The sequence below is a fragment of the Artibeus jamaicensis genome, unplaced genomic scaffold (genome assembly GCF_021234435.1).
Source record: "Artibeus jamaicensis isolate MK-2021 breed Jamaican fruit bat unplaced genomic scaffold, CSHL_Jam_final contig_452, whole genome shotgun sequence".
Taxonomy (NCBI): domain Eukaryota; kingdom Metazoa; phylum Chordata; class Mammalia; order Chiroptera; family Phyllostomidae; genus Artibeus; species Artibeus jamaicensis.
The window spans coordinates 8500278-8521312 of record NW_026521837.1 but is presented as its reverse complement, the minus strand read 5'-3'; the positions used below and the strand labels follow the sequence as shown (position 1 = coordinate 8521312).

General features: G+C 35.2%; 1 protein-coding gene across 5 annotated transcripts in view; it reads right to left on the bottom strand.

Moving 5' to 3' along the window:
• The window catches only part of CCSER1 (coiled-coil serine rich protein 1), a 1291789-nt gene that overhangs the window by 564138 nt on the left and 706616 nt on the right, over positions 1 to 21035 (bottom strand). The window contains exon 10 of one of the 5 annotated variants that reach the window (XM_053666410.1): positions 18012 to 19018. The exons of the other annotated variants lie outside the window; for them this stretch is intronic. Within the exon in view, the coding sequence (XP_053522385.1) occupies positions 18959 to 19018 (60 nt within the window). The 3' untranslated portion in view covers positions 18012 to 18958. Of the gene's footprint in view, positions 1 to 18011; positions 19019 to 21035 lie in introns of those variants that run through there. 5 annotated transcript variants of the gene reach the window in all.

Here is a 21035-nt window from a genome sequence, read left to right as displayed (position 1 = left end):
ACACCGTGACTCAAACACTGACATGGGAAGGGGACAGGCTGAAAACTGAACTCTTGAGAGGAAACTGCAGAGAATATGATAGACTGCCTGGAGCTAAAAGAGACTCAGTTTTGAGACAGTTGTAAGAAGGAAGCCAGACCAACAATATTCAACCCTTTTTGTCATGGCATAGATAAACTAATGACTAATATTCTGTGTCACAGCAAAGACATATTATACCTTTTGCTGATTTTGGTTCATCCACACCAGATGGCTATTGTTGTATTGGCTGTTGTCATTTTTTAACTTGACAATCTAAGGGAAAAGTGTTCAGTGCCACTGACTAAATAGAACTACCTGTTTTGAAAATGTTTGCAGCACACCAGTTGAAAATCACTGTTCTAGAGCAGGGTTTCTCAGCTGGGGCTCTGCTGATGTGTTGGGCTGGATAATTATTCACTGCGGGGAGCTGTCTACTGTCTTGTGCATTGTGGGACATTAAACAGCATCTCTAGCCTCTACCCACTAGATACCAGTAGCAGCCCACAATAAGGAAACCAAAAATGGCCCCAGACATCACCCAGAATTCCCTGGGAGGGTGGGATGGCAGGGTATTTAAAATTGTTAACATGTGTTACCTAAAGATTTTATTTTCAGCTCTCCTCTTTTATAGTTTGACCTAATATTTTCTTTTCATACATTTACTTTGTTGCCTTTTAATAAATATTGTTACACTGAATCAACAAAAAGGAAATGCCTTTAATAACCTGTGATTGATCTATGCCTCTAGGAAAAGTGCCTTTACCAGTGAATTTTCCTGCACTGTGATTTACACTTTAGTTTTTCTAATTATACTTCCATAAATGGACAGAACGTTTTAATCCCTATTCATTAAAGTGAGAGAGAGAAAAAAGCAAGGAGTGTGTGTGTGAAATTAACTTTCAGAGAATCCCTATTTAGAGTACTATCCTTCTATGACTGGAAAAGCTAGCTTAATCATCAGAGATCACATATAACAATTACCTCAATATCTCATTCCCTGAAAAATCTAACTTTACTTGCAAGAGTGAAAACCAGAGTGAAGAATTAAAAGCATTCAAAGTAAAAATTACAATTATCAATGCTGATTGAAAGTCTATAAATATGTTGATAGGAAGCTAGATACCACATCCTATTTTTCATTGCAGGACATGCCAAACATTAATAAAATATGGCTTTTGATAATATCTCTTCATTATTAGTTATAAAACATATTTCTTAATTTTTACTGAATGGGACTTCTAATAAAGCTCGTGAGCCTTCTACAGAATGTCATTAGATTTTAGGAAAACTTACACAGAAGACTACTTTACCCACCACCTCAGCACTCTTCCGTCTCATGAGACATTTTATAAAAAGAAGAAAGATAACTGGAAAAAAAACTCCCTCGCTTTTAAAAACATTCTCAGCTGAAAAAGGGTTATGCCCTTCACAGCATTTTTCTTTCTTTTATCTGGCACAAAGATTTCTCTTCTGGAGGTCCTTGACAAACTGTTTATTTTCTAAGTAATTTTTTCCCTGAAATTAAGTGTTATTATCTTTTTTTCTTGGATAAGAGTGCTAGACCAAAATCTACGTGTTAATGGCACCCTGTCATTTTCTTCTACACTTTGTTAACTTACTAAAGTAAACAAATCCAGAAACATTGAGAGATGAGACATTAGTTCATTAACTACTGACATGAGGTGGAGAGTGCCATTGGTTTTCCAGATGTCAATGTTCCTGAGAAATCATACCCAGGGACTTACTAGTAAAATGAAATTTATAAGTTTATGCTGTAATCTCAACCAATCCTGAGTGAAGTTTCTAATTTCATACTCCCTCTAAGTCGGCTTATAGAACTGCCTATCTTGCGTGCATAACATATACTCAATAAATCATTATTCAAAGAAAGTCCGTGATAATGAGATTTCACAGATTTTTGTGATTAAAAGATGCTAAACATATCTGCGAAACTTGAAAATGTAACATATGGTCCCCTAAGAGTCTAGAGCAAAAGAGAGCACCAGAGTAGCACATCAGCTATATTTCAGTTGCACGTAAGAAGGAGACAGAGAGATTCCCCAGTGCAATCATATTTCTTTCAAGATTACCCTGGTGAATCAGCTAAAAGTGGTTACTTCCTACCCTAGGTAATCTGACTGTGCAGGTGGCAACCTTGCTGTTTTTAATTATCATGCATGTTTGTTGAAGGGCTATAAATATGCTTCCTGGCTCTATATTTCTATAGAAGTCTGTATATAAAACAGAGATAAATAAGTCTTGGCTGGTGTGGCTCAGTAGACTGAGTGCTGGCCTGTGAACCGAAAGGTCACCAGTTCAATTCCCAGTCTGGGCATATGTCTGGGCTCTGGGTTGCAGGACAGATTCACAGCTGTGGGCTTGTGCAAGAGGCAACTGATCTACATCTCTCTCTCACACATTGGTGATTTTTTTGTGAGTTTTACTTTTTATTTTTTGAATCTTTATTGTATTTTTCCCATTACCATTTAGTCATCTTATACCCTCCTCCCCCCATCAATCACCACAGTGTTGTCCATGTCCATGAGTCCTTTTTCCTTTCTGCTCAATCCCGCCACCCTGTACCCCTCCCACCACGAGCTGTCATCTGTTCTCCATCTATGAGTCTGTTTCTGTTTTGCTTGTTTAGTTCGTTCATTAGATTCCACATATGAGTGAAATAATTTGGTATTTGTCTTTCTCTGACTGGCTTATTTCACTTAGCGTAATGTTCTCCAGGTCCATCCATGCTGTTAAGGGTAAAATTTTCTTCTTTTTTATGGTCAAGTAGAATTCCATTAGTGAAAATATCCCATATTTATTTTATCCACTCATCTGCTGATTCTTTCACTCTTTATCCCTTCCTTTTCTTCTCTCTAAAAATAAATAAGTAAATCTTTAAAAAAATAAAATAAAGTAGAGACAAGTTCCACATTGGCTCTCTGGATCTGATGGTTAGAGCTGTGCTTTCCTTTTGTAAGAGTTTCTATATTTGATTAGTAGGTGATGATATTAGAATGCAGCAACATAATTCAGTTTTGTTCTTTGTTTATTCAGGTCTCCACCAGCAGATGTAGTTGGTAATAAAAATACATTTCAGTCTTCATCAAGTTTACTCTCCGAGAAAAAATTAAATTTATAGGCCATCAGTGTGATAGTTCAGAAATGCAAAGACAATATGACAAAATGAAAAATTCTTTAAGGCATTAATCCTTAATATGATACAACAATCAAAATGTTTTTAAGATTGTCTTTTGTCTATTTCATTTTACTTTCTCTTTTATTAAAATGTAGTTTTAATTGTGGTTCTAGCAAATAGTCTGGATAAAAAGTTGATATTAAATAAGTGTGATTCTTTCCACACATCTCTATCCCCATCTGCCTTGAAATGAAAATAAATTATAGCTGCCTGTTTGCATCTTTCTGCCCTTTTGCATCTCTCCTAACACTCGGCCTGGTGGAGAGGAGTGGTGTGATGTGACAGGCTCAGTTTCTGCCATCAGACTAACACAGAAGACACTTAGTACTTATCGTGACATCAGACCAGTTGTTCATTCTCTGTAAACCTCCAGTTTTCATCTACAGAGTATGGATAATAATATGCTTACAACTTACAATTGCTGTGGGTGCCAGATGAGATGAAGACACCATAAAATGAGAATTATAATAGTTGCTTTACTGTACACACCCAATATCCACATGAGTCCCTGCCATATAACAGATACTACTCCATCCATATTTTGTCAAATGAATAAATGTACGAATAATACAGCATTTACTTTACTGCATTGGGAAAATTTATTTTCCTGAATATATTACCTGAGAACAAAACATAACTACTGATAGACATTTAATAATCAACTCAGTACATTATTGGTGCAATAGAGCTTCCCCAACCCCGTGTGGCGATAGTGATTGAGACCACACTCTTCCCTTTTTCTAGTTACTAAACTGTGTTAGTTTTTTAGTAGTTACAATATTTTCTTCTTTTGAGCATATGATGTTCTTTCAAGTTAAACATCTACTTGTTCATGTGTTTTTGTTACCCAGTAGTTGTTTATTATTTCTTTAAACTTATTACATTTTAAGTCATTCTTAAATATTTGATGAAGCTGAATGAAATAAACTGAATTCCTACGTAGCATGGTTGCTCATGTAAAGACATCACATATGCCTTTTTCATTCAGAAATTAATAAAGGAAAACAAAGTAATCAGAACATGTGCAAGAGCAATAAGTGTGCTTATGTCTGATGCTCAGAAGTACTTAATATAGAGCACCTCTTCTCCTTTTCTATACAAATCCACAACATAATCCTAGAAATCAATAAGATCATAGAGGTTCTCAAAGTATGCAAAAATGCATTGGTTTCTTTCTAGGGTAATTTTTTTGGTTATTCTATTATAGTTGTCCCAGTTTTTGCCCCTTTGCCTTCCTCTGTCCAGCCCACGCCAGCTCCAACAGTCAATTCTCACACTGTGGTCCATGTCCATGGTCATTCACACATGTCCGTCGTCTAGTCCCTTCCTCTTCCTTCTACCATTATCCCCCTCCCCTCTGGCCACTGTCAGTCTGTTTCATGTTTCCATGTCTCTGGTTCTATTTTGCTCATTAGTTTATTTCATTCATTAGATTCCTCTTATAAGTGAGATTATATGGCATTTGTCTTTCACCATCTGGCTTATTTCACTTAGCATAACATCCTTCAGTTCTATCCATGCTGTCACAATGGATAGGAGCTCCTTCTCTCTTCTGCTGTGTAGTATTCCATTGTGGAAATGTACCAGTTTTTTGATTCGCTCATCTACTTATGGGCACTTAAAAAATGTATTGTTTCTGAAATCAATGCATTTCACATAATTAATTTTATTATAATAATTATAGTAATATTAAAAAGCAGTGTGATTATATGTAGAGAGTCTGGTAGTCCCTACTCGTCCATGGTGGTTGGGACTCAGTGTTATATGGCATTATGTCTGAGGATATAACATATTCTACTTAGTATTTCCTTAATGATTGCACAAAAATAATGTGAGTCCATGCAAATCATGATCTCCTAGTAAAGTTGGGTTGACAAATAAAACTTACACTCAATCTAATATTCTGAATATTTTACCTATTAAAATTAAATATAAAATGAAAACCTGACATAAGAATTCCCTAAGTGGATAAAATCATTTAAGCCTGGTAAGTAAAATTAAATCAATCTCAATTCATAAACACAGGTAAAACTTAGGTTGTTTCTTGTAAACACCTCTGACAACCATAAAAATGGTATGATATAGTCACCTGTACCAATCTCTGCCATCTGGGAGTCGCCGTCGTACTAACCAGTCACTCACTGCAGAGGGTGAGTGACATCTGCATCCCCACTTTACGCCGCCCTGTAACTTCCTGCCCGCCCCTGAGCATCATATCAGTTTTTGTAATCAAAAGCTCCCAGTTCACAAACTGTTCTTCTATGTACAATGAACACTTTCAAAATACTATTTATTGATTTGGTGATTTTAATTTTTCTATTTTGGGATTTTTGATATGTCTAATGCATAACAATTGCTGAGTAATGTCAGAATCTATATTTTAAAACTTAGAAAATTAATTATTGACATGCAGTGAGAATATATTTTTATAATATGTACTTTATTTTATTTTTTTACTTTTTTTTTATTTTTTTTATATTATTTGTTTTTCTTTTTTTCTTTTTTAAGTTCCCTTCCTCTCCTTTAAAAAACTCTATGGATGAAATTTAAAATTGTTACAGTAAAACATAGGCTGATAATATTTCTGGCATTTACAATTTTTTTCATACTGAATGATATAAATATAAAAGGTATAAATGTGACTACAATATTGAGAATACTATATATATTTGTAACACTTTAATGGTCTCTTCCAACTTACATAGTTATTTTCTATATTCTAAAAATTAATATGGAAAAGATCAGTCTAAATAAATAAGAATACTAATTGTATGTGGGGGTAATTTATCTCTGTGAGTAAACACACAAATATAATCATATTTAGACTAAAGTAATTATATTAATAATTTTGGTAATGCTCGTTACCACAATAACATAATGAATTTTGAGCTATTTGTTTTAATTACAATGAAAATAGTTTGAATAAATAGTATAGTGAGAATCAGCAAATTAATTATGGATTGGAAGTATATAGCACCAAAATTTTCATATAACATTCACCAGTAGAAAACAACAAGCAGAAAAACTGCACCTCAATTTACTTACAAACTAAAATATTAATAGACAAGTTTCTCACTAAATAGAAATATAAACTGTTATATTGTGGGAATTAAAGATACTTATATTTTTATATCACAAAGGTTGAAAATATAATACATGTAACAGATAACATAAGAAGGCTTTAACATTAAATTAGAGGGAAGAAAAACTTAACATGAAACCTCTTTGTTGATGCAAATTATCTATTGCTGGATAATGATATGCTAAAGCATAGCATATCATTTGGGAATAAGAAAGCCATTTTTGTTCACATTTAAAATATTATACCTGTCACTTAAAGGCTCTACAGAGGAAAAAATGTGCTTGTAAGAAAGTAAACAACTAAAGATGTTAGAAAAACACTGTCCACCTGAATTATTCTGACAAATAGAATAATGACATTTAGGGGGGAAAGAAAGAAAGTAACACGTAAGTAGCCCTGAAAAAAATGTCTCCATTATAGGTGTAGATATGATTATCTTAAAATAGTTAAAACAAGCTTGAACAGGATTGTAGGAAAATAGCAAATTCCAAGATAACCAGCTGATAGTCTTGATTGTAAGCAGAAATATTTCTAATAAAAATATAAATATTTGAAAATCTAGTGGATTGACTGAAACATATCTGGAGAATATGGAATAAGCAATATATTTGTCATCTATCAAAAATGAGATAAGCCTTTTTATGTACATATGTCATTTTAAGGAGGGGGTATACATGTAAAGGTTTATAAAGTTTGAATTGCACCTTTTCCCATGACCACATCAAAATTACAGCTAAATTACAGAATAACCATCATTGAGAACCACCTGAAGATGAGTGGGACAGAAATCCTGTAACTACGGAAATACTGAAGAAGCCATGTAGAGACTGGTAGGAGTGGCAGGGACACAGAGCGGTCAGGTCTCTCACCCGTGGGGTGGCAATTAAGAATGGGAAGAGATAGCTCCTCTGTATAGCTCCCCCTGAGGAACGAGAGGTCCCAGACCTACAGTGAGCACCCCAGCTTGGGGCACCATTACTGAAAAGAGGAGTCCCCATAAGACCTGGCTGTGAAAACTAGTTGGGATTGCATCTGAGAGAGACGGCGGGCTGCTGGAGACCTAGGTGCTCCTCTTAAGGGGGTTCATTCATTAACAAACACGGACACATTCATTAACAAACTCCCTTGCTCTGAAATCCAGTGCAGGGGAGGCAGCTCAAAAAACATCAGACATTTATGGGGAGAAACAAAATTGACTACCACCAGGGTAAGTGCTGGGGGGTCAGGCAGCTTTTTCTAGGAACAGTGATGGCAGGCACCATTGTTCCTTTGTTGAGATCTCCTCTCACCCAGCTGGCAGAGCACCAAATCTGTGCCCTGCATTAACTGGGCTAACACCATTCACCCCACCTTGGTGATTCCCTGAGACCTCGCAACACACACTTACACACCCTGCCCAAGCTTCTTCCAGCAGCTCCTTCACACAAGTGGCCTTGGCTAGTGCTACAGAATTTTTCAAAATTTCTCAAAAATCCACAAACCCCAAACAGGCACTGGCTGGCTCCAGCATGTGCTATAGCTCTTGCTATGTGGTCCCAAGCCCAGCATAAGGGGTATCAGATCAGAACTTGCATTGCAATACCCACCAGGTGGTCCCAAGCCTGGCATAAGCTGCATCCAGTCTTGTCATGGAACACAACTTCTTGGCAGAAGTGGTGGCAGGCCTCACATCACATAGTGGTACCCATTGAAACATCCCAGGTACAGTGCTATCGGCAGCCAGCCTCAGTTAGCAATACAGCCACTCACGATCTCCTTTAAGGCTGGCACAATAAGGAATCAACCATAGATCACTTTGCAGTTTCTGTCAAGAGGCCCTGAGCCCACCACAAATGGCAACTAACTTTGGCCTGCACTGGAGCTCGGAGGATCTGGAATCGATACTCCCAGGGACTCTTTTCAGACCACACTCGAGCAGTACTCTACCAGCTCCACAAATGACACTCCTGTGGGAGGACGCACTACCACCGGAACCCCATAAAGTGACTCCCACTCCAGGTGATCAGCCCCCAAGCAACAACACCTGACTTACGGCAGGTTCTCACAGCCAGTCAGCCTGAGAGTGAACTCTATGAACTATCGTGCCAGGAGAAATCAAGGCCCAGCTACAACAAAAGGACACACACAGCTTTCAAAAGGCACACTTCTGAAACACCCAGCTCAGTGACCAGGAGGCCTGTGCCACTGAGCCACACAGGACACCTATATAGACCACTCTGCAAAGACTGTGAGATGAAGCAGATCTACCTAATACATACTGGTTATGTTCAATATATTGGTTATGAAGATGCTCAAAAACTTAGGGGAAGAATAAATATACTCAGTGAGAACTCGGCAAAAAAGTAGAAAACATAAAGAACCAGTCAGAAAAAAAGAATATAATAACGGAAAGAATACATTAGAGAAAATCAAAAGTAATTAGATAAAATAGAGGATTAAATCAATGATCTGAAAGACAAGGTAGTAGAAAACAATCAGAACAACAAAAAGAAAAAATTTTAAATGAGAATAGTTGCCCTGGATGGTGAGACTCAGTGGATGGAGTGCTGGCCTGTGAACTGAAAGGTCGGTTCAATTCCCAGTGAGGGCACATGCCTGAGTTACAGGCCAGATCCCCAGTTGGGGGTGTGTGAGAGAGGCAACAGATCAATGTTTCTCTCACTCACTGATGTTTCTCTCCCTCTCATTCTTCCTCCCTTACCCTCACTCTAAAAATAAATCATTGAAACATTTAAGGAAAAAAAATGGGAATAGCCCTGGCTGGTGTGGCTCAGTGGATTCAGTGCCAGCCTGCAAATCAAAAGGCTCTGGCGTGATTCACAGTCAGGGCACATGTCTGGGTTGCAGGCCAGGTCCTCAGTTGGGGATGTGAGAGAGAAACCGCAGATCGAGGTCTCTCTTGCATCTTGATGTTTCTCTCCCTCTCTTTCTTCTTCCTTTCCCCATTCTCTAAAAATAAATAAAACCTTTCGAAAAATGAAAAGTTTATTGTCCTCTGGAACAACAAGTGTACCAACATTTACATCAGAGGGGTACCAGAAGGAAAAGAGAGAGAGCAAGCAATTGGAAAACAATGTAAAGACATACTGACAGAAAACTGCCCTAATTTGGTGAAGGAAATAGACGTACAAACCAGGGAGCACAGAGAGTCCTAAACAAGATGAACTCAAATAGACCCAAACCAAGACACATCATAATTAAAATGCCAAAGGATAAAGACACAGAGGATCTTAAAGGCAGTGAGAGGAAAGCAGTTATGTACATGGGAGCTCCCACAAGACTGTCTGCTGATTTCTAAACAGAAACTTTGCAGGCCAGAAGGTATTATCACAAAATATTCAAAGTGACACAAAGCAAAGTCCTACAACCAAGATTATTTCACTGAATAAGTCAAACTGTTAGAACTGAAAAAGAGACAGAGTTTACCAGACAAGAAGAAGTTGAAGGAGTTTATCATCAATAAACTAGAATATAAGTAATATTAAAGCAACTTATTTAAGAAGAAAACATCACAAAATAGGAAGGAAAACATTCTTCATTAGAGCAGTAAATCAATCAACTATCAAGCTGGTGCAAAGGATAATAGACAAAAGTAGAAATATCATGTGCAATTACAACAATAAATTAAGGGTTACACACACAAAAGAAGTGAAAATATGACAAAAACATAAACATAGGGTTGTACACCAAATTGTAGTTATTATAGAATGTGTTAAAACTTAGCAATCATCAACTTAAAAATAGGCTAGTATAAATGTAGTTTGGTAATATAAATCCCAAACCAAAAGTATAAAAGACATATAAGAAGTGAAGGGAAAGGAATCAAAACACAAAACTGTAGAAAGTTATCCACATGCAAGAGAGCAAGAAAATTAATAAACAAAACAAAAACAAAAAATAATAAAATGGTAATGATTACATACCTGTCAAAATTACTTTAAATTTAAATAGACTAAATTCTCCAATCAAAATACATAAGGTGAAGTTCCAGCCGGGACTGAGGTGTAGGTAGAAGCCCTTCACTTCTGCACACAATCAAAAAAAAGGATAGCAACCAATCTAAGATCAATAAACAACCAGAAGTACCAGAAATTCAAACTGCATGGAACTCCAGCGACCAAGGAATTAAATGAAAAATCAGAACAACCAGACCAGTAAGGCAACGGGACACGTGGGCCTACTCAGAAAAAACAATGTCAGGCAAGCTGGGTGGGCGGAGCAGGCTGTGGACTACAGCAGTTGCCCCTGTGGGAGAAACTCCCAGTTTCACACACAAGGGTCCGTTGGAAAGCGGGGCTAGAGAGAGCAGGTGAGCTGCCTTGTTCCCTCTGTCACCCCTCCCCCTTACAACTTAACAGCTGCTTGGAGACAAAGAAATAGGGCCCAAATGAAACAACAGAGCAAAGCCTCAGAAAGAGACCTAAGTGATGAGGAGACAGCCAACCTCTCTGCTGAAGAACTTAAAGCCCTGGTGATCACAATGCTCACAGAACTGATTGAGCTTTCTCACAAAATGAAAAAACAAATGAAGGTTACCCCAAATGGAATAAAGCAAAATATTCAGCGAACCAACAGTGACAGGAAGAAAACCAGGAGTCAAATAAATGATTTGGAACAAAAAGGAAAACAAACATGCACCTGTAACAAAATGAAGAAATGAGAATTCAAAAAAGTGAAGAGAGTTTCATAAACCTCTGGGACAACCTGAAATGTTCCAATATCTGAATTATAGGGGTGCCAAAAGCAGAAGAACAACAGCAAGAAATTGAAAACTTATTTGAATAAATAATGAAGGAAAAATTCCCCAGTCTGGTGGAGAAAATAGACTGCCAGGAAGTCCAGGAAGCCCAGAGAGTCCCCAAAAAGTTGGACCCAAAGAGGAACATATCAAGGCACATCATCATTAACTTACCCAAGATTAAAAGCAAAGAAAAAATCCTAAAAGCAGAAAGAGAAAGAGACAGTTACCTACAAATGAGTTCCCATAGGCTATCAGCTGATTTCTCAAAGGAAACCTCACAGGCAAAAAGGGGCTGGAAAGAAGTATCCAAAGTCATGAAAGGCGAGGACCTACATCCAAGATGACTCTACCCAGCAAAGCTTTCATTTAGAATCAAAGGGCAGATAAAGTGCTTCCCAGATAAGGTCAAGTTAAAGTAGTTCATCATCACCAAGCATTTACTATATGAAACATTAAAGAGACTTATCTAAGAAAAAAGAAGATAAAAAAATATGAACAATAAAATGACAACAAACTCATAATTATCAACAAATGAACCTAAAAGAAAAGAAAAAACAATGAAAACAAAAACCAAGCAAACAGCCAGAACAGGAACAGAATCAGAGAAATGGACATCATATGGAGAGAGTTCAGTGGGGAGGGGGAAAGAAGAAATAGGGAGGAAAAGGTACCGAGAAGAAGAAGCATAATTAGTAGGCATAAAATAGATGGGGAGAGATAAAAATGGTACAGGAAACAGAGGACTCAAAGAACTTGTATGTACAACCCATGGACATGAACTAAGGAGGGGGGATTCTGGAGGGTTGTGGGGGCAGGGTGGAGGGGGGAATAAAGGGTAAAATTGGGAAAACTGTCATAGCATAATCAATAAAATACTTTAAAAATACAAGAAGCAAATATATATATATAAAGAAGTAAAATTGTCATTATTTGCAGATGATATAAAACTATATAGAGAGTATCCTAAAGAGTCCAAAAATATATTAGAATTGATTAATTAATTCAGTAAAGTACCAAGGTAGAAAATTAATAATCAGAAATTGGTTGCATTTTTTATACATCAATATTGAACTACCAGAAATACTTTAAAATTAAGAAAACAATCCAATTTACAACTTCATCAAAAAGAATAAAATACCTAGGAATAAATTTAACCTATACTCAGTAATCTATAAGACATCAAAAGAAAAACTATTAAAGTAAATACAAAGAAATGGAAGCATAAACTGTGCTCATGGATAGAAAGAATTAACATTGTTGAAATGTCTATACTGACCAAAGCAATCTGCAAATTCAGTGCAACCTCTACCAAAATACCTATGACATTTTTCACAAAACTGGAAAACATAATCAAAAAATTTATATGGAACCACAAGACCCCAAATAGTAAACCAATCTTGAGAAAAAAGAACAGAGTTGGAGGTAAACTACCTTATATCAAACTATAATATAAGGCTGTAGTAATCAAAATAGCATACAACCCTGGCTGGTGGGGCTCCGTGGATTGAGCACTGGCCTGCAGACAATAAGTTGCTGGTTCCTAGTCAGAGCACATGACTTAGTCAGTGATACTAGAATGACTATGCAGGGTGTTGGATGAGTAGACTTAGCAGGGTGGTCACTTCGTAAGATATAAACATCTAAGCATTATATCATACTACTGAAACTAATATATATTGCATGTCAACAGTAATTAAAAGTTAAAATAATTAATTCATTAATTAAACAAAATAAATCCTGGCTCTGCCATGTACCAGCTGTTTGAATTTGAGCCATCAGCCCACGTAATTTGTGAGGGCTGAAGTCGAACATGCCTCTGAAGTTCTTAGAACGGTGTCTGGCATGGAGCAAGTGACCAATAAACTTTATTTCCTTTATTTAAAAAAAAAACAAATTAGGTTTTTGTGAATAACTTCAATGGAATTAGAGGATTTCTATGTCAGAATATGTACCAAATAATGACTTTTCACATTTTAGTTAAAACCAGATTAATTTAGAGACAGAAAAGATACAATTGTAGCAATTGGTGCCATTCGCCCATTTTTTGTGGTTTCCCCGCTTCTAGGCAAGTGGTTGGTTAGTTCCTCCCTGAGCCCTTGGCATTTGTTAGCTGTGACCATTTGACTGACTAACTTTCTTGGGCCAATAAAATAGGAGTAGAGGTGTAACATACCACTTCTGGGGGGAAATGTGAGACCCAATGTATTTATAGCCCGTCACTCTTGCGTTGCCTGGAGAAGCCCGGGAATGAGTCCGGGATGGGGCGGGGAATATGAAACTTGGTTTCTTGTTCACGTGAGCAATCTGAGAGTACACAGTTCTGTGAGTCAGGGGACTGACGTGAGGAGATACTGAGACTAGAGGGCAGATGTCACGGTCTGTGCGGAGGAGCAGAAAACAGGTAAACGGGGCTGCCAATACTAGATTTAGTTTTTCTTGTATGTGTTTTATGGAATTTTTCTACTGTACATGTGATACATAACCAAGTAGAACAAAATGAAATATAAAACAACAGAGATTCTTTAACATAAATAAACCTACATTCAAAATATCTTAAGACCAGGCATTTTATATTCAACAAAATATTACAGCTATGCATACAGCATAATTAAAATAAGAAAACATAAAAATAGAATATATTCAATTTTAACTAGCCACATGGAGTACATTTGTATGAAACAAATGAATACAATATATTGTAAATACCTATAATTTTAAATATTATCAATCTATTATTTTTATCAAAGATAACATTTAAAGAACTGTCTCTTCTCCTATGCAGTATAGTATACATCCAGAAAATCTTTCCATAGCTGAATCACAACAGTCTTGACCTTCAAAAACTGCAATCCCAGAAATCCTACCTTAAGTGAAAAAAACAAAACTTTTAAAGACTCTCCAAGGAAAAGCAATATTTCTATCTTTGGCCTCAAAGTGTATTTCGAAAGATTTGAAATACAGAAGACAAAATAACTGCAATCTAGGATCAGAAAATATTTTTCTTATACACCGTCATTTTACTTACGATTGAAGAAAAATTTTAAAAATTGGACATTAGGATTACCATTTCATTCCAATAGACTATCATTCTCAAGTGAATGGTGGAAACAGAGCAGGTGAACATCACCTAATCACACTGACTGACAGAAAACGGGATCTCCAGGAAAATAGACTAATAGTATCTGCTTGAGGAAGAGTCTTGATCTAAGGGTATTTTGATGGCAAATCCTGCTTAAGGATTTATGTATTGAATAATAAACTTAGAATCTGTGGATTTATGAGCATGGCTCCCTGAAAAATGTCCCACTGACAGGATATAAAATGCAAGTGTTCCATGGATGGATCTTTTTCCTGCTGTGTGAGGCAACTCCACAAAAACCTCTCTTTGAAATCAAAGGTATTGCTCTGTGTCAGATCACAGATGTGCAGGGCGGATAAAAGAGCTGGAAGAGTTGCCCTCACCACGCAGACCTGCCCCACTTCCACCTGAGCTTGACTTGCAGAACTTAGGAAAATTATAAAAGCTTGGTATTAGGGTAAGATCTATGATTTGTGTGAGTCCGATTTGACAATCTGATTCTTTGGGTTAGCTCCCCACGCATATTCTTCTTTCATTAAAAATCAACAATAAATTTCTAATGTACATATGACATGTTGCTATTAGATGCTTTTGCTTTTTAAATCATATTAATACAAAAAAGCAGGGTTTTTGTTTTGTTTTCTGAAGACTACTTTCTGATAAAACATTATAAAACTAAATATAGTGTGTGTTTATGGATATAAAATTTTACTCCTATTTTATTTGCATTACTGAAGTACATGAGGTAGTTTTCAAGAAACCAGTCATTAATTTTCAGGAAACTATTTGTAACATTCATGTGGCTACACCCAAATGGCAGCCAGATGCTAAAGATCCCCCAAAACACACATGTTGTATAAAATTGTACGAATATAAGTGGACCTCTAAATCTACAGTTAACACAGTAACTTCTTAAAACATGTACAAGCCATAATTCAAAGAAAATTAGTGTCTGGGTAGCGCATTTATTACCAAATGAAGTCACACGTTCTCTCAAGTCTCACTGCTTCTGTTAGTAAAAAAACAAACAATCAAAAAAAGTACACATACATCTTTTTTCAGGTCAGAAATCCTTAGGTCTTATGAAGAAAAAACTTCAATGGAGAGCCTGAGCAGAAAGGCAATACATTTATTCATTCTCCCTGATCATTACATTCAAAATGTACTAGTCTGCATGCCTTCGGATTGTTTATCAAAGTTCAAGCTACCCACTATTCTTCCTTACAGGGTGCAGGAACACTTCCTTCATCTCTCGAGACTTACACTTCTGTAAATATTAAAAACTTGAAAAAAAACTAAACTAAATCTTAGAGGGAGGTATGGCACAATGACTTCACCCTTACTGCAATCCCCCTTAGCGTGCATTCGTCCTTTCATATGTGTGTGTACTCAGCATGCATTTGTCCTTTCCTACATGTGTGTACTCTGACCACAATGTTTATAACTCAAAGATGCAATGAATAGCTTTCAGGTGTTAGGAACAGTTTCCAAAAAGCATCTCATTATCATTTGAGCCTCCTGTTCATAACCCTCCTGTCTGAGCATCACTACATAGGAAAACAGGAAAGTAGAGAGCAGTTTTCACACAGTGAAGGTAAGAGAATACCCAGTAGATATACTCCATGTTTGATTTGGGGTTAAAAATAGGGTGTTTATATTTCTCTTTCCCCCATTTTACAGCCTACCTTACTCTTTTCCATAATAAGTAGTGGTATAAATGCATGATGCAAATTCAGATACTCAACAGATATCCCATAGGAAGCACAGAACAATCTCACAGTCCCCTGTGCTTATTAACGTCAAGAATATCAGCTCTTTTCAATGGAGGACACATATGTCAATCTACCTTTGACATGTGAACATCTTTCAACTGTATACCTCAAATGAAATTGGTTTGTTTGAAAATATATGAAATACTATTAACAGTTTTTTTTTAATGGTTCCAGCATATCATAATGGTGATTGCTGTTACCAAAAGGTACCAAGAAAGAGAGAGATTTTTTTTTTATTTTTAGAAAGACTGATTATACATAAGAAATTAAGATAGGCTGGAACTATATTTAGAAAGTCCTATAAGGACAAATAGGCACAAAATACAAACCATGAAAAGCATCTCTTTGTTAAGTTTGGACATTCCTGCCTCCAGTTTGGACAGTGCTAGCATCCAATTAAATGTGGGAAAGGAAGTACATTTTATTTTCTAAATAAACAATACTTAAAACAATATCAAATTTAGGTGGTTATGCAAAATTATTTAATTTCAAACAGTTTAGCAAGGAAGTTTTCATGTGTCATAAGAAAATCCATATGTGCATAATAAATACTATTTTAGAATTACCAAATATCTTTTAAAACAAGCGTATGTCATAATTTTAACCAAGAAGAATAAGTTGCCTATATTTAAAATGTGATAAATAAAAACATTTAAAATGTATATATTTCAGGGTGCTACAAATTAAAATTTCAGAATCATTTTAAATATAGATAAACTATGTGTCAATGATTATAAAAGTATCTAGAAAAGATGTCCAGGTTTTCCTTCTTAGAACTTCTCTATATTTAAATAAATACTTCTTACTATCATAAAATTATTTTCTTAGCTTATATATTACATATCTTAGACAGTTAACCATTAACATGATAAACCATCAAAATTATTTTTGACTCATACATAGATTTAGAGAAATTCAAGCTTTAATAATATAACACATATACAGTATAAAATTACCTAAATATTTGCATGTGTAATATTGAAATCATCTATAATTTGTTGTATTGAGTTTTGCAATCACGCAATCCATAAGTATTCTGAAATCAGGAAGACGAACAAAATCCTGACCTTCGATCTGGAATACCTGAGCACAATCCATGGCTCTGACACCTGTTAGAAAGTCTCTTGAGAAAGTAACTCAACCTTTTCAAATTCTGCTTTTCTTATTTGGAAAATGAATATAGTTAAGCTTTCCCATCTCTTATTTTTAGTTGGCGATGGTCAAGCATAAATATTCAGGCATGATTGTCAAGCACAGTGTTTCCTTGCAACAGTAAATACTAAGGTTGCACTATTTGCAACAGGCAGATACCCTTTGATGCATCTTCCTTCTTCTTTGGGGAATAATTATCAACCTTAGTTTCATTACACCCTGAGATACAGTATAGCAATGACGATGGTTCTTACACATTTATCTAAAAACAATAACAACACCCCCATGTTTATCCTTGATTTTAATTCACTTTTAATGTAATCAATAAATACAAAACATTTTATAGTTAAATGGACACATTACATAATCAAGATTGTGAGAAAATCCAAATATACTTCTTCATGAAAACAAAACCTGTTTTCTGAGCTGGCAGCACTGAAATGTCTTATTGATGTTAAAGAGAAATCATAGAATTGTACCACTTGAGGTAGGTGTCTTTTTTTGGTTTGCTCTGTTTTTGTTTTTAGAGTGTATTGATAGCTTCTGCTACATTGCTTTTGAGGCAAAAAAGTACCTTTCTTTATTGACTTAATCTATTTGCTAATACAAAGGGTTTTTTTTCTTTGCATCCCAGTCAAAATATCTTTAATTGAAATCTTTCTTTTTCAAAATGATATTTACCCTTTGAGTTGATAAAAATCTTACCAAGGAAGTTCTTTATTGTAGGTGATGGGGTTTGTTATACTGCCTACATTTAAAGATTTCAAATATAAAATAGGACAATAAAAAGAAAGAGAAAGGAATAGGATAGAAGAATAACCTCTTAAAAACTGTTAGAGAAACAGGGTTTTGAATCTGGAATAATAAAAGTTGCTGCTTTAAGTGGCAAAATCAACACGGAGACATAAAATGCTTTTATGTAAATAAATAATTATTATTTTATTTTAATATTGTTGTTTAAACCCTGCTTTTGATCATGTTATTATATGTTACATAGTAATTCAAATAATTTAAGAAATTTTATAACATATTTCTGAATGATACCACCATTCACCATGATTATTTCATTGCTTCTCTTCTCAGCTCTGCAACTGTTCTGCTTCCCTGAACTTCACCCACAACACTAAGGCACTTCCTGGGCTCCATCACTCATCCTCGAAATAAACCACTGCATTCAAGGGTGACTTGTTGCCTCCTAGACACTGGATAATCACAGTGAACTATTATAGAAAGTCAGCAAACAGGCACAGGCCAAAATCAGGTGGAGATGCCAAGTCCAGGAGGTAGGCTTTCATTCATGACACATTCAAGAAACTTTTCTCGATGCAAGATTTACATCCAAAAAAGTTTCTTCACTTGTTTAGCCATAGTTCTTTGACTTTCTGTAGTTAGAATACACCTCTTCATTATTCCATTTGAAGACATATTGCTTTCATCTTTTTATCTCAGCGCAAGAAAAAATAGAGACCATTTAGTTCTTCAGTAGAAACTCACACTTGGATGGCAGAAACTTGAAACATTTTAAATAATTTACCAAATGCCCATAGAAGATGTAAAATTAAACAAAGACTACAACCAGAGACAAATGATATGAATGAGACACTTGAACAAAAAGTATGTACTGCCAAGTGGAATATTACATTTCAGAATAGTGGCACATAGATATAATTTTAAAATAAAAGTCTATTTTTGTTTTAAAAGTACAATAAGAATAAGATAGGAATGTGTTACTTAAAACTTCCATAAACATTTTATGCAATTTGTACAAATGCAAAAAATGCATATTTGGAATGGAAACATTTGTTATACATACTCTGAAAAATAGCTAACATAGAATAATGGAAAATTGATTATATTCAACATTTAATATGTCACCAATTCTTGATACATTCCTATGGCCAAATATTGATTTAACCTAGGTTGAAATATGTACTGGTTTAAATAAACCTTCAGTGCATGTAGGATTCCACAGGGCCTTGAAAAGAAGAAAACAAAAAATGAGTGAATGGCATCAAATTAATAAAACAAAATGAAATGAAATTTAATATGAACATATAAAATGCTTGAACACTTAAAAAACATGGACTGATGTAAAACTGTTTTATTTATTATTTTCTAAGTCAAAACTGCTATTAAAATTTACTAAAATATTTATATTTGCTATTTATAGCAAATATTTATAAATATTTATAAATGCTTACAGGCTTCCAACTTCAAATTAACTATACTCTACTATTAAATACAATATGAAAGAGGGAAGATCAATGAGCTAAATTTTATTATTTCCTTGGTTTTGTAAAGTAGATAACAAATAAGAGTTCTACTCAACTCTTTCTTCTTTGTATTCTTCAAATAGAAAACCTCAGAAAAATTAAATGATTAAGTAATAAGTAAGTCTCCCACGGCTCTCCTGGTACTGTGTAAACTCCATTTAGTTAAAATCCAAGGTCCTAAGCACACTGCTCCAACAGAATTTTGTCAATCTGCAGTGATTATTATTGTTATTTTTAAATTTCTATATTTTATTGCAGTTTAAGTGATGGAAAACTAAAACATCTCAAAGCCTTTTATCTTAGAAAATAAAAAAAAGCTCCTTTGTTTAAATAATATGGATAAAAATAAATATAAGATCCAAGAAATGTAGAATATGGTACCTGCCCCAAAGTAAGGTAGAATTTAGTTGGAGAGATATAAATGTATAAAAGATGACTGATATACAATAATCATCTTTTGACATATGGAAATAAATACAGAAAAGATATATTAGAAGGTGGTTGGTTATATGTAAGTGTACAGGACATGTGGACACATACAAGTATTTTTACACATCTATATCAATGTGTATCAAGAACTGATACACAGTACTGACCACTACAAGAAGCAGGTTTTAGAACAATAAAAACTGCTGAAGAAGCTCTGAGACATAAGAGATTACTCCCAGTTTGGGTGGTCATATTGAGGATATGAGATTGGAGCATGGCCCAAAAAGAAAGACATACTATAGGGGAGAGGTTATTCCATATAAAATGGTTCAAACAACAAAACAAACAAGCCAAAACAGTAAACAATAGAGACAAGATAGAGCAATGTATGTTGGAGTAATTTAAATGGAATAAAAAGTTTATGTTTAGGAACACTAGGAGCTAAAATTGCATAAATAGATAAAGGTATAATTTTATTAGCTATGGATGCTGCTTTGAGGAATGTGAATTTTATCATTTAAGCCTACTGAGCTATTGAGAGTGAGTTTTAAATATAACACAATGTAAGCTGTGTGTGTGTGTGTGTGTTTGTTTGTTTGTTTTATCTTTGTAAATTTACTTGTGGTGCTGCATAGATTAGAATGTGTACAGCCTGGACAAGACCCAAAACAACGTGAAGTCCTAAAGCAGTGAGCAGTATTAGAAGGTAACTATTCTTTATAATATGATTTCCTCTGTCAAGAGGCTTGTTCCAATGTTGTTAACAATTGACCCATCTCTCAAGTTACAGCTCAAGGGCAACATCCTCCGCCCTGATGAGTCTTTTTTAGGCACAAGATCTCCTCTTCACCTGATTCATCTCTTCATTCCATCTTTCTGCTTATTTTCACCATGGGCCTTATCACTGTGAAATTCTCTTATTTGGCTCTCTCATTTCTAATTTACTGTCTGTCTTCATCCATGAGAATATAAAGTTTATAAAGAAAGGGAACTTCCCTATCACTCACTGTTACAATTGCAGTGCCTGGAATACCCTTATTTAAAAAAAATGATTGTATAAATGAAAAGGTAAAATATTTCATGACAAAAGTAACCACAGGGCTATAACTATAGATTATAGATAGGTGAAGATATATATTTGCCAACCAAACATTTATGAGAAAAGTTTGTAGAATCACTAAGACTAACAAACATTTAAATGTTCAGACCTGTTCCCTAAATGCTAGCTGGGCCAATGTGCAAAGACAGGGAATATACTTTTATATTTTTATGCATTTGAGAAGTCCGGAT